The following is a 13,255-nucleotide window of genomic DNA, read 5'->3' on the forward strand; positions in this document are numbered from 1 at the left end:
CTTCTACTATTAATCTGAGGCCTAAAATTGCTTCCCTTGTCCCTATACTTTTCCTGAAACCAAATTGGTCTTCTCCTAACACTTCTTCCACTCTCCTCTCAATTCTGTATAGAATTCTAGTTAAGATTTTTGATGCATGACTAGTTAAACTAATTGTTCTGTATTCTTCACATTTATCCTTTGTTCCATCTATCTATATTAGAGTGGTCCAAATAGGGCAAAATTTTTGTCGAAAAACGTGCACCCCCTGATTTAAAAGTACTCTCAAAAACAAAATTTTTGACGCGTTGATGAACCCTTTCCGTTCGAAAAATGTCATCCCCCACTCCACTTGAATTTTAAAGGGGATTTAAAATGGGTTTTAGGTTATTTTCAAGTCGTAACGATATAGCGCTAGCATGTTTCATCACAAAACTTCAAAAATAACGTATATAGGGGTTTTGGGGTCGGAGAACACGAATTTGAAGTCAAAAACTTATTTTGACACATTGTAACTGTCAAAATCGCTGTCAATCAATTGACAACTAGCGTTCTTATGAAGGAAAATCAATGTTAGACATTACAAACAACGTTAATTAGGGTTTTTGGGGTCGGAGAACACGAATTTGAAGTAAAAAATTTTGGCTAGCTACGCTAGCTCTTTTTGATGAAGACATCTCAACTGAATTAAAACTGAAAATGGTTGAAAAACTAGCAATTTCGGGTGAAACTACGAAAATTTATTATCTGCGACAGATGATGATTGTGATTATGATAACGAACCTGCTCACACGAAACGCTACGAAACTAAAAATGTTAACGAATTGTTAAACAAAGAAATCGATTTTTTTGTCAACACGGAGTCCTTGAATTTTTTAAACGATTCGAACTTGCGACTAGCTTTCTAGAAATTGATCCATGTAAGTGGAGCGAAAACGAAGATTATTTGGCTGCTTTGAATTGTGTTAAAAATCTAAAGGTCGTCAATGACTGCTCAGAAAGAATGGTTAAGTTGGTGAAAGAATTTAGATGTAAATTCACTAGAGATGAAAGTCAATTGCAATATATACTACAAATTGTAAATGTTCATCGCAAAAAACATCCAAATGTATATAATTACATTACATATGTAATTAATATAATAATAGAAATAGAAATCATAAAATTTTAACAACATAATTTGAATAATTATATACATGAATATAAAATTTTTAAAATAAAATGAGAGTTGATCTTTTTGAATATATCCTTCAGATTTTTTTTTAATTGACAACGACTTCAAGAGTTTTAATGTGTCAAAACAATTTTTTCACTTCAAATTCGTGTTTTCCGACCCCAAAAACCCTAATTAACGTTGTTTGTAATGTCTAACATTGATTTTTCTACATAGAAAAGCTAGTTGTCAATTAATTGGCAGCGATTTTGACAGTTTTAACTTGTAAAAATAAGTTTTTAACTTAAAATTCGTGTTCTCCGACCTCGAAAACCCTTATTAACGTTATTTGTAATGTCTACCATAGATTTTTATACATAAAAGCACTAGTTGGCAATTGATTGACAGCGATTTTGACAGTTATAATGTGCCAAAATGAGTTTTTTTACTTCAAATTCGTGTTCTCCGACCCCAAAAACCCTTATTGACAATTTTTGTAATGTTAAGCATTAATTTTTTTTCATAAAAACGCTAGTTGTCAATTGGTTGACAGCAATTTTGACAGTTGTGATGTGTCAAAATAAGTTTTTGACTTCAAATTCGTGTTCTTCGACCCCAAAACCCCTTATATACGTTATTTTTGACGTATTGTGATGATACATGCTAGCGCTATATCGTCACGACTTGAAAATAACCTAAAACCCATGTTAAATCCCCTTTAAAATTCAAGTGGAGTGGGGGATGACTTTTTTCGAACGGAAAGGGTTCATCAACGCGTCAAAAATTTTGTTTTTGAGAGTACTTTTAAATCAGGGGGTGCACATTTTTCGACAAAAATTTTGCCCTATTTGGACCACTCTAATCTATATAAGTAAAAGACAATCTTCGTTTTTTGTGTGCCCTAATAACTCAACTTATTTTACTGAAAATTTCATATTTATTATTATTTGTCTCGGGGGTGTTTAAATGTTATTAATTCAATAATATTTAATCACCTAATAACTGTCTGAGGATGTAGATATTAATATATACAATGACAATCGCTATAGACTCTCAATATAAACAACGACATTAAATTTAGTAAAATAAGTTTTAGGTTAGTTATTTATATGTTTTTAAGTAGATTTCATAAGAAAATAAAATCAACCTATAATATGAAATTTTACATAAAAAAATAAGAAAATAAAAAATGGGGTTTCGAAAAAAAATTCTGTCTTCCTTGCTTTATTAATATACATAATGACTAATATTACATATATAATTCCTGTTGTGAGACAAAGTCTCCAGGGTAAGCAGGAAAATAGTAAAAAATTTCAATTCAGTTTGGTCTCATTGAACGGAGTGTCATTCTGGAGTTCATTCTATCGTCCTTCTCTTGCCGGGTCAAGCCATGTTTCAATCGTCGATCTTCCAACTGCCTACACCAACTGTTCTTCGGTCTTCCTCGTTTCCTGACTGGCGGGATATCAAGAGCCATTATCTTTTTTATAACACTTGCAGGGTGCTGAGAATCAATCTTTTCGAACCAATCGTTTCGCTCTCGAGAGATTTTCTCCGCCACTGACTCTTTTATTTGAAGGGAGCCTCGTATTCGTTCGTTTTTGATGCGGTCCAACTTAGTCACACCAAGAGACATTCGACACATTTTCATCTCTGCGGTGGTGAGATCTCGATCAAACTGCTCGTATCGTGTCCAACACTTGGCTCCATATGTAAGTGCGGGTCTAACCACTGTAGTATACATTCGGCCCTTAAGTTTTGGAGGCATACGCTTGTCGCAAAGAACAGCCGAAATCTGCTGCCACTTCAACCATGCCACGGTGATTCGATGATTCACATCTTTCTCACAGCCGCCTCTTTGATTCAATATAGGTCCAAGATACTTAAAACTTGTACACTTCGGCATAACTCGACCGTTTATCATAATGTCAGGCGATGATGCTTGTGCATCGCTTAATGGCAAGAACATATATTCCGTTTTGGATTCACTGATCTTCAGACCGTGACTTTCAAGTGCACATTTCCAGCGATTGAAAACATCCTGCAGCACCGCAACACTTTCACTCGCGAGACCCACAGTGTCAGCAAAAAGTACGCTCAGCAGCAATTCATCCATGATGTGCGTTGTCAGATAATTAATAACAATGTTAAAGAGCAGTGGGCTCAGCACGCTGCCTTGGTGTTCCCCCATGTTCACATGAAAAGCCGTTGATGTTCCTGCCATCCATCTCACCCTTGTGGTCGCATCGCGTTACATGTCCACAATGATTTCAACATATCGTTCTGGAACACCGTGACTTCTCAATGCCCTTCATATCAAATCTTGCTGCACTCGATCGAAAGCTTTCTCAAGGTCTATGAATATCATATGCAAATTCCTAGCAGCGTCTCTAAACTTTTCCACCAGTATACGCGTAGCTTGAATTGCATCCATTGTTGATCTGCCCGGCACGAAACCACATTGATTAACGTGAATTTTTGACAGTAAAATTTTCATCAGGTGGTTGTTAATGACTCTTTCCCAAAGCTTCATAGTGTGCGACAGTAGTTTTATACCTCTGTAATTGCCGCATTTTATGGAGTCTCCTTTGCCCTTGAAGAACGGAAAGAGGAAGCTTTGACGAAAAGCCGCAGGCATCGAGCTTCCGTTTTTAATTTTGTTGAACAAAATACAGAGAAAGAGGATGCCGATCGCTCCAACAGACTTTCACAGCTCTATGGGCACTTCGTCCGGTCCCACTGCTTTACCTCTTTTCATTTCTTTCAGTGCAGCTTCGACCTCCAATTCGGTTATGTCTTCCACTTCGAATTAGAGGTTTCGAAAAAAAAAATCATATCTCCCTTAATAGACACAGTATCGAATCAGTTTAAAGTGGTCTTTAGTCCTCTAAATACCTAAAATTTTGACTGAAACAATTTTTGATAAGACCAACCCTTACGGCAAGGGATGACTAAAACATTGCTGGAATTGTAAGAAGATGGGGGTTTGTCGTATGCTAACATGTGAAATTTATTTCATATCAACCGTTGTCGTATTGAGTAAATTTAAAGTTTTTCTTAACTTTAAAGTGTAAATCTTTTTTATCCCCTATCTAACACCGGAGTACCGGAAGGTTTTTTTTTTATTATTTATATAGTAGTGAGATTGGGGAGGTTTAAACTGTGGTAAATATTTTGGCAATAGCGAAACAATGCCGGGTCCGCTAATATTTAATAAATATAACTAAAAAAAAAAATAGAAGATTAATAAGTTGGAAAAGTTTTATAGTTTATTTAATGTATAAAAAAATACTAGTATTTTAAATATTATAAAAGAATTAGCAGTCTGAGAAAATATGTATGGGTTAAAAAACAGCTGTATGTTAGGGTTCTTCCTTAACAATTGAACTCATATCTATGCATTTATGAGCTTATGTATACAGCGGGTTGTGCGACTATCTCTTCGTAGTAGTATAGTAGATTGCCGGTGTGCTCCGTATAGTAGGAGTGGGGGTACGTGAAATTGAGAAATAACGGGGAGCGCAGCTGCCATCGGCGCGCTACGGCTGCTCGAATCTTCAGTTGTTCTGTGGCGGTCATCGAGTATCGTAGAAGCAGCTTGCTGTTCTTTAATTGTATTTTTATCGTATCATGTGAAATATTACTGTTGTTATTTGTGTCATTAATTGTTTCTATTTGTGTTAAAAAAATATATTTATTAAATTAGTGTTTGGTTTTTGATCGAAGTGTTACAAATTAATAAAATTAAGTGTTATAAATTTTAATTCGTATATAAAAGTTTAAAAATATATAATTATGGATTTTTCTGATAAATTAGATGAACAAACAGTTGTAGTTTTAGCGGTACAATTATTAGCATTAACATGTATTGCCGGTTCTTTATTGCTGTATTTACTTTGTAAAATAAAGAGTCGTCGACATACATACGATTCAGAATTAACTGTAGGTACAGGTAGAAGTGTACTTGTAACAAGTTGCGATACAGCTTTCGGTTTACAACTTGTTTTACATCTAAGTGCACTCGGTTTTCGTGTATTCGCCGGTTTTAAACCGATACCGGAAAATTCTGAAAATAATGGTGATCGTACCGCTGATTCTGATGCTAGTAAAATACTCCGCGCCAAATTAAAACAGCGCGAAGTTTTATTAAGTTCTATGGTACCAGGTGTTGAAGAATCTGGCGTTTTAAGGGGAAGTATTATTACGTTACCGTTGGATGTTACACGAGAGGATTCATTACATGAAGCTGTTAATATTATCAGAAGACATTTACCCGCCGGAGAAGATGGTACGTTAAAATTATAATCATATTTTTATGTTTATAATAACGGACCTTTGCTTAAACTTATTATCACTTTAACGTTATCTGAATGCCCTTTAAATTTTTTTATATTTTAATCATTAGGGTTTAATTAATGATATCATTTTAACGAAATAATTCTAATAGAAATAACATCCATTTAATTTGTATTCAATAACTTGGTTTATACGTTACTTTATTTGAATTTGTGATGTGATTTGGTCGTTGGGATTAAGTTAAAGGCAATTTTTCACGGAAAAAATTAACACCTTGTTAATTATTGTACCGATAATCAGATATATCTCCGGTGTACTTTGATCATTGATGTCCAATTAACAGCTTTATTTTCAGTCTAATTTTAAAGCGCATTTTGTAGGTTTTAATTACTTTATTTAATGTCCAATTAATCGTTAACACAATACTACTTAACCTAAATACCATTGATTAATACTGAAGGAATATTTTACTGATGTATTTTGGTAGTTAAATTTAAATTAACGGCACTTTTTCACTTGAACTATGGCAATCATTTTACACGCGTAACTTTTTTGTAGTATACAATAAAATGGATCTGTTCAAACAAGTTTTCCATCTGAATATCTATTTTATCAATGTAATTTGTTGTTCGTATTCAATAAAAAACACTGTTTCAAGAATATTTCAAAACCTATTTTATTTGTATACTTCATTTGTTGGAATTCAATTTTTTTTTTTTTTTTGTCTTCAGTCATTTGACTGGTTTGATGCAGCTCTCCAAGATTCCCTATCTAGTGCTAGTCGTTTCATTTCAGTATACCCTCTACATCCTACATCCCCAACAATTTGTTTTTAACTTTCTGGTGACCCCTTCCTTAGTAGTCCCCACCCGGACATCCGAACGGGGGACTATTTTACCTCCGGAATATTTTACCAAGGAAGGCGCCTCCATTATTGCTATGTGAAAATGCAGAGAGCCACATTTTCTTGGAAAAAAAGCAGCTGTAGTTTTCCATTGCTTTCAGCTGCGCAGTACTCAGAGGACTGAGTGATGTTGATACGGCCGTTTAAGTCGTCCTGACTCACGCCCCTAACAACTACTGAAAGAGCTGCTGCCCTCTTTCAGGAATCATTCCTTAGTCTGGCTCTCAACAGATACCTCTCCGATATGGTTGCACCTTCGGTCCAGCTACTCTGTATCCCTGAGCACTCAAGCCCCCTCACCAACGGCAAGGTCTCATGATTCATAGAGGAGGAATTCAATTATCGGCACCGTTTCAATCGGATTTATCGGTATATCTTTCTGTTTGAGTTTCAGTTAATGAACGATTTTGATTGATTACTTTTAATTAAATTAAAATTTTATTTGTTTGCTTTTGTTTTGGTGTTTAATTAACGTTCACTTTTTCCATTTTATATTGTTAATTTAACTCCTGGTTTTCAGTTTTTTATTTTGATTGTTCGACAATCATTTTCCGAGAATACATTGAAAACTTGATAATACTATCCGTTAAACTGCAAAATGCTTAATTATTGTTACGAAATTTTTAATATTTCGTAAAAAATTATTTTCTCATGATATTCGAAAACAATCCATCATTTCTGTTTTTATTAATCGTGTTTATTAACCAACATAAAATCAAAATGTAAATATTTTTCTAAAAATATATAAGATATGTAAAAAAAAAATGAAAACATAAATTAGAAAATGTTAAAAAATTATTATATACTTTTAAACAATTTTTTTATCTAATCCTGCTTGAAATATTTCCTGATATGTGGTATAGGAGGAGATTAATATTTATAAGTTTTTTCTAAATCTTCAAAATTCCGTTTAGGAAAATAAAGTTAATGGTGTATCGAGTCTGCTAATCCCAGGTTATCGCATGTTTATATCTCAGGAAGTATTAACCTGGTTTTACATGTTAAAGCTATAAGGTTTATTGAACAGTCACAAAAAAGAAGTCAAAAATCGGTCCCCAACGGCCTTCCACTAGATCGCACATAAAATTCACTGATTCTACGGGTACCGCAGCTGATAAATCTGATCACGGCATGATCTTTTGCTTACATAACTCAAAATAGGGGAAAAGGGATTAAAGATAAAGAATAGTAGTTGATAGATAAGAAATACAATTAACTTCATGAGTAAGTGGTCCTCTGTCAATTACGATTAGGACGTCGGAGAGTCATACACGAGTACCTGATGTCAGCAGGACACGCACCCCTACGCGCACGATGCAACTGCCGCATGACTGTGCACCACATACTTACAGATTGCATATGTTATGCGGCGTTGCGTCGTAAATTTAAACTACCCAGAAACATCATTGGAATCTTGAGCAATGATAATGAAGTTTTAGACCGGATATTTCTATTTTTGCGTAGTGCTGGTTTTAACAAAAAAATTAATATTGTTGCGTGTATGTTTTTGTATTGGAAGAGTTTTTGATAAGCTTTTTTTTAATCTCTCTGATTCTGTTATCCGAGAAGGGAGCCTTTTACATTCCCTGTCAGACTTTGTTAAATTTTATATAGCTTTTGTTATTATTTTTATTTTTATGTTCTTTTAAATAAATTTATTGTATTTTTAAGACTTCGACTGTGATATTAGTTGTAAGGTTTTAGTAACATTAGTTGTAAGTCTTTAATGATATTAGTTTAAAATTTTATTTTATTTTTTTATTTTTAACTTAGTTTGAATTTTTATTATATAGTTTTTATTTGTTTTATTTCATTTTTGTTATTTTAGTTTTTAACCTAGTTTTAAATTTTATGTTAGAGTTTTTATGTTAGTTTTCTTTTTAGTCTTTCTGTTATCCAAGAATGGGCCCTTTACACCCATCTCGGACTTTGTTAAATTCTATTTACTTTAGTTTTATTGTGGATTTTATTTATGATATTAGTTGTTAGTTTTATTTATCTTTTATTTTTTTATAAAAAAAAAATTCCGGGTGATGATAACGCGTAGGCGTTTTTCGCTCTCCAAAAAAAAAGCCTGAATAACCACAGCATGATTGAACCCGAGCCAAGAGGAAGCTAATATATTCTCCAGGCAACAGATGCTAATTTCCATTCATATTCCTTCAGGAGGTAGGGAAATTTTTCCCGCTGGATGGGTCAATATATTTGTTTTTGTATTGATAAGCATAAATATGACGCAGTTTTGTTACGTAACAAATGAATTAAAACCAATTCAGTTCTCAACGTAGCCAATGAACCAGTGAAAACAATTGAAAAACATGTTGATCGGATTCGTTTAAAACCCATTTTGTTTTTTTTTTAAATCAAGAACTACCAAATACATCGAAATCTAGAAATTAGATTTTAAATTTATGGAACAACTAATAAATGAACTTTTTTTAAAATTTCAACTGTTTTCAAATTAGGAATTATGTTGAGGTATTGTTTCAATAAAATCTAAGATGTGTGATTTTTTTGGTACGGTTCTATTGATAAGTTATTATCTTGAATTAATTACTTAATTATTACTAATACTTTATTCATTGGGATTTAATTGAAAGCAGTGTCAAACAATATTCATATTTTATTATAATATAGATGTATTATTATTTTTTATGTATATATATATATATATATATGTATGAACTTAAATTTTAAAAAGTGGAACTAACATAGAAAAACAACAGGACTTAACAAATGTGTATATGTATATATATATTTTTTTTTTCAAACGTTATGTACACCACTGTATCAAATAAATTATTTTAAAAACAAATATATCCACCAGATACAGTTCAAATAAAAGGTAAAAACACTGACCACCTAATTATAGCGCTTTCGAAATGTTACTCAATCATCAGCAGTAAAATTTTACGAATTATACACAATTAAAATATAATTAAAAAATTTTAATGAATTTTTTGTATATACTAGTGTCACAGTTAAACCTTTTATACCTACCACGGTTAGATAATTAGTTATCTTATTTTAATTTTGTGTAATTTGTAAAATTTGACGGCTGATGATGGAGTAACATTTCGAAAACGCTTAGATGAGTGTTCTTATCTTTTAATTGAAATATATCTGGTATATATAATATGTCGTGTTTTTAAAATAATTTATATATATGATATACGATTATTTATAGTCTGTATATGTATAATTGTGACGGAATGTCACAGACACACACCTCAGATTATGATATTTGGTATTTTTATTTATATTCACTACATTATAGGGTTTAAATAGGAGAGGGGAGTCACACTACTATCTTTTTAGATTTGTATTTTACTAAAATGTTTTTGATCTGAGTTTATTATTTTAATCATCAGCCTTATTTACAGAACGTATCCAATTTAATAATACTTAATTTAATATTTTTGTACGAATATAGCTTTCTGTACGTGTACGTATGTGTGCGCGTGTGTGTGTGTTTAAATTAAATATTGGGTAAGATCGTCCGTCTAAAAGCAGGTTTAAATTTCTAATACTTATAACTAATTCTGTAGAATGTTTAGTACCAGTTTTCATATTATGTGATTATTTAATGTAAAAAAAGTCACGGTAGTTTATTTACAGAATACGTTTTTCTATTTTGAATCTACCTTTCACTATCTCAATTATTAATTTATTCAAAGAGATTCTGTTTAATACTAATTATAAATTAAAGATAACAACTGAAACATTCCGATTTGAATAAAATTTTCAACGTTAAAGTGCTTTCGAAATGTTTATCCATCATCAGCAATCGAATTTTACAAATTACACACAATTAAAATAAGATAGTGACTCATTCATCATCTTACCATGAAAGGGAGAAGAGAGAATTGCATACTAATAAAATTTATTTTAAGTTTTAATTATCTTTTAATCGTGTATAATTCGTAAAATTCGACTTCTGATGATGGAGTAACACTTCGAAAGCGTTACAATAAGGTTAGTGCTTTTACCCTTTGTTTTAACTGTATGTGGTGGATATAATATGTCTGTTTTTATTAACTGTGACATGCATTTCAGAAATACGTCTAGGACGGTTTCTATTGGTTTTCATTGGTGTATTTCTGGTAATTTTTTTTAGCTTATTGTACTATTTTACCAAAAACATTTGAAATGATTTAAATGAATTTTTTTACATTCTTTTTTTCTATCGGAGTTTTTAACTTAGGTAAAAAATTTTTATGGCCATTTTCTCATTATTTTCATATTCTGACGAAATCAAATAAAAATAAATATTAAAGCTCTTACTTTTCTGTTTATATATATATTTTTAATACCTCTTTTGTGTTACTTTTTTTTAAATTTTAAGCAGAATATCTTATATGGAAAATTTTGTTTTATCTTATAACATTGTTGTATTTGTTTTCTATCGAGATATTGGAATAAATTTTCCTGTAAAAGTTTCAATAAAAAAACTTGAATATTTTAATCAATTATCTTCTATAAATATAAAAATGATTGTTGTTTGTTCATTATGCGTTCCTGTACCATTTATCCGATTACGATGAAACTTTGGTGAGATGTGCGCACGCCCATGAAGGTTTGTGAATTAGTTTGGACCCGTTAGGTGGCTCTGGGTCGAGATATGTCGAAAAATTGTATTTTTGGGTCGTTTTGCCTCATATATAGAATATATATTAGTTACATGAAAAGAAATATTTTTGCGAAAAATGGACCCGCTAGGTGGCGCTGGTGTCGAAATATTACGAAACAAAAAACAAATATGCAAACTTTCTTCTTATATATATATATATATATATATATATATATATATATAAAAATGAATTTTTGTCTGTCTGTATGTATCTTATGCCTTTCTAAACCGTTCATCCGATAGCGATGAAACTTTGGGGAATAGTTGGATGCATGCCAAGGGCTTCTGAATTAGTTTGGACTCGCTAGGTGGCGCTGGCGTCGAGATATTTCGAAAAATTGTATTTATGGTCCTATCTGCCTCATATTCAGAATACATGTAATTTACATGGAAAGAATTATCTCTGCAAAAAATGAACCCGCTAGATGGAGCTGGGGTTGAGATATTTAGAAAAATTATATTTATGGACCATTTGGTTCATATTCAGAATATGAATTTTAGTTACGTGAAAAGAAATATTTTTGCAAAACCTATACCTGCTAGGTGGGGCCGATTTCGAGATATTTACGAAACGAATATACAAACAGACTTTTATATATATATAGAATAATAAAATAAATATAAAAGGCAAGTTCGTATGTGTGTCCGCTAAAGACCAAAAAACCGATTTACGTGCGGGCAATAGGGAAAAAGGGGAAAATGGAAACCGGGGAAAAGGTGGAAAGAGAAAAGGGGGAAAAGGAAACTGGGAGAGGGGTGAGGGAGAAGGGTGAAATGGAGAAGTTGAAAAGGGGAAGGAGAATAAATGAAAGGTAAAATTTGTGAAGTGCAGTTTTTTAATTTTTTTTGTCAAATTTAAAATTGTGTTCATTTATACTCTCGCTCTCTCTGTCTATATATATATAGCAATAGCGAAGCATTGCCAGGTCTGTTAGTATATATGTAAAAGGCAATGTTCATATGTGTGTCTGCTATAGATTAAAAAACTACTGAACCGATTTACGTGCGGGTTTTTTCAAAATGGTCCGCGTTGTCCGGAGAAGGTTTAAAGCTATTGAAATCGTCCGTGTGATCAGTAGAAAGAAGGTTAGGGGTATTTTGAACCGACTACTGCTGTTAAGAGAGTAGTTTGAATTAAATCTGATAGGTAGCGCTGTTTTGACAATTGGATTTATTTACATTCTGACTTATATAGTGAAAGGTTAAATTTTGTGAAGTTCCGTAATGTTCAGTTTTTTAATGTTTTATCAATCTTTCAACTGTGTTGATTTAATGTATAAATATATATATATACATTAATATATACTCAAATCTAGCAATAGCGAAGAATTTCCGTGTGCTAGTATTCAAACTAGCTAGTATGAAACTTTTGACTATTCTTATTTATTTTCGGTAACAACTTCCTATAAGAATCTGTTAGTTTTTTTTTTTTGTTTTTTTAATAATAATATACGTGTGAATATTAATTTTGAAAAATTATTTTTCTTTTCATTTTGTCCGAAAAACTGCTTTTGATATGTTGTATGTCACAAACTAGGAAGTGATACGTACAGCTAATTAATGAATAATTAAGAAAGCTTAATGTAGTTTGTTAATGACTTTAAAGGATATAAACACTATCTTTTTGAATGATTTGAATTTTTTTTATATACGAATGTCCATTAGATTTTATTATAATTATGAACGACAGAATTCTTCAGTCTGATAATGGAAAAAAAAAAATAAGAAGAAAAAATTATATTTAAGATGTTTGGTATTAAAAGAACATTAACTGCATGTTTCTTCAAAAGGAGTGGTCGTATCCATAAACTTATGGAAAGAATGTAGACCTGCCTTCGGCATTCTTAGCGTCACTAACTTGATTATAGCATTTGATAATTTAGAAAACATTTAAAAGTAGAATATTTAAATAGTCTTAACAACATTTACTTTTTAATTTTATTGTAAATAACAATTTGATTATGTCTTTTGGCATCAAATTCGTAAAGTTAAAAAATGTTAATATTATATAATTATTGCGTTAACAAAATTTCTTACTGAATTAAGGTTTATATCAATTTTTGTACGTAATTGTTTGCCAGCTTACATCACTAAAGAATATCCAGAGTATGTGCGTCGGAGTGGAGTAAATGGTTCAATCCTAACTATCCCGTACGAAAGTTACTAATTCGAGACCTGATTAAGCTAGTTTATATAATATATAATGTATACTTAAATATTAATAATATAATAACGTAATATCTACAAGCGGAATCAATTAAAATTTTAATTTGGTTAAATACTCGTACTAGTA

At 31.6% G+C, this 13,255-nt stretch overlaps 2 protein-coding genes across 2 annotated transcripts in view; one reads left to right on the forward strand and one right to left on the reverse strand.

The window, feature by feature from the left end:
- Positions 1 to 2,450: 2,450 nt before the first annotated feature.
- LOC142331698 (uncharacterized) lies at positions 2,451 to 3,248 on the reverse strand. Its single transcript, XM_075377731.1, has one exon. The coding sequence runs from the start codon at positions 3,246 to 3,248 to the stop codon at positions 2,451 to 2,453; it is 798 nt and encodes a 265-aa protein (XP_075233846.1).
- A 1,462-nt stretch (positions 3,249 to 4,710) lies between these two features.
- The window catches only part of LOC142331443 (D-beta-hydroxybutyrate dehydrogenase, mitochondrial), a 367,681-nt gene continuing 359,136 nt past the window's right edge, over positions 4,711 to 13,255 (forward strand). The window contains exon 1 of the mRNA XM_075377359.1: positions 4,711 to 5,420. Coding sequence (XP_075233474.1) covers positions 4,928 to 5,420 — 493 coding nt within the window. The 5' untranslated portion in view covers positions 4,711 to 4,927. The remainder of the gene's footprint in view (positions 5,421 to 13,255) is intronic.

The sequence above is a fragment of the Lycorma delicatula genome, chromosome 10, assembly GCF_047948215.1.
Source record: "Lycorma delicatula isolate Av1 chromosome 10, ASM4794821v1, whole genome shotgun sequence".
NCBI lineage: Eukaryota > Metazoa > Arthropoda > Insecta > Hemiptera > Fulgoridae > Lycorma > Lycorma delicatula.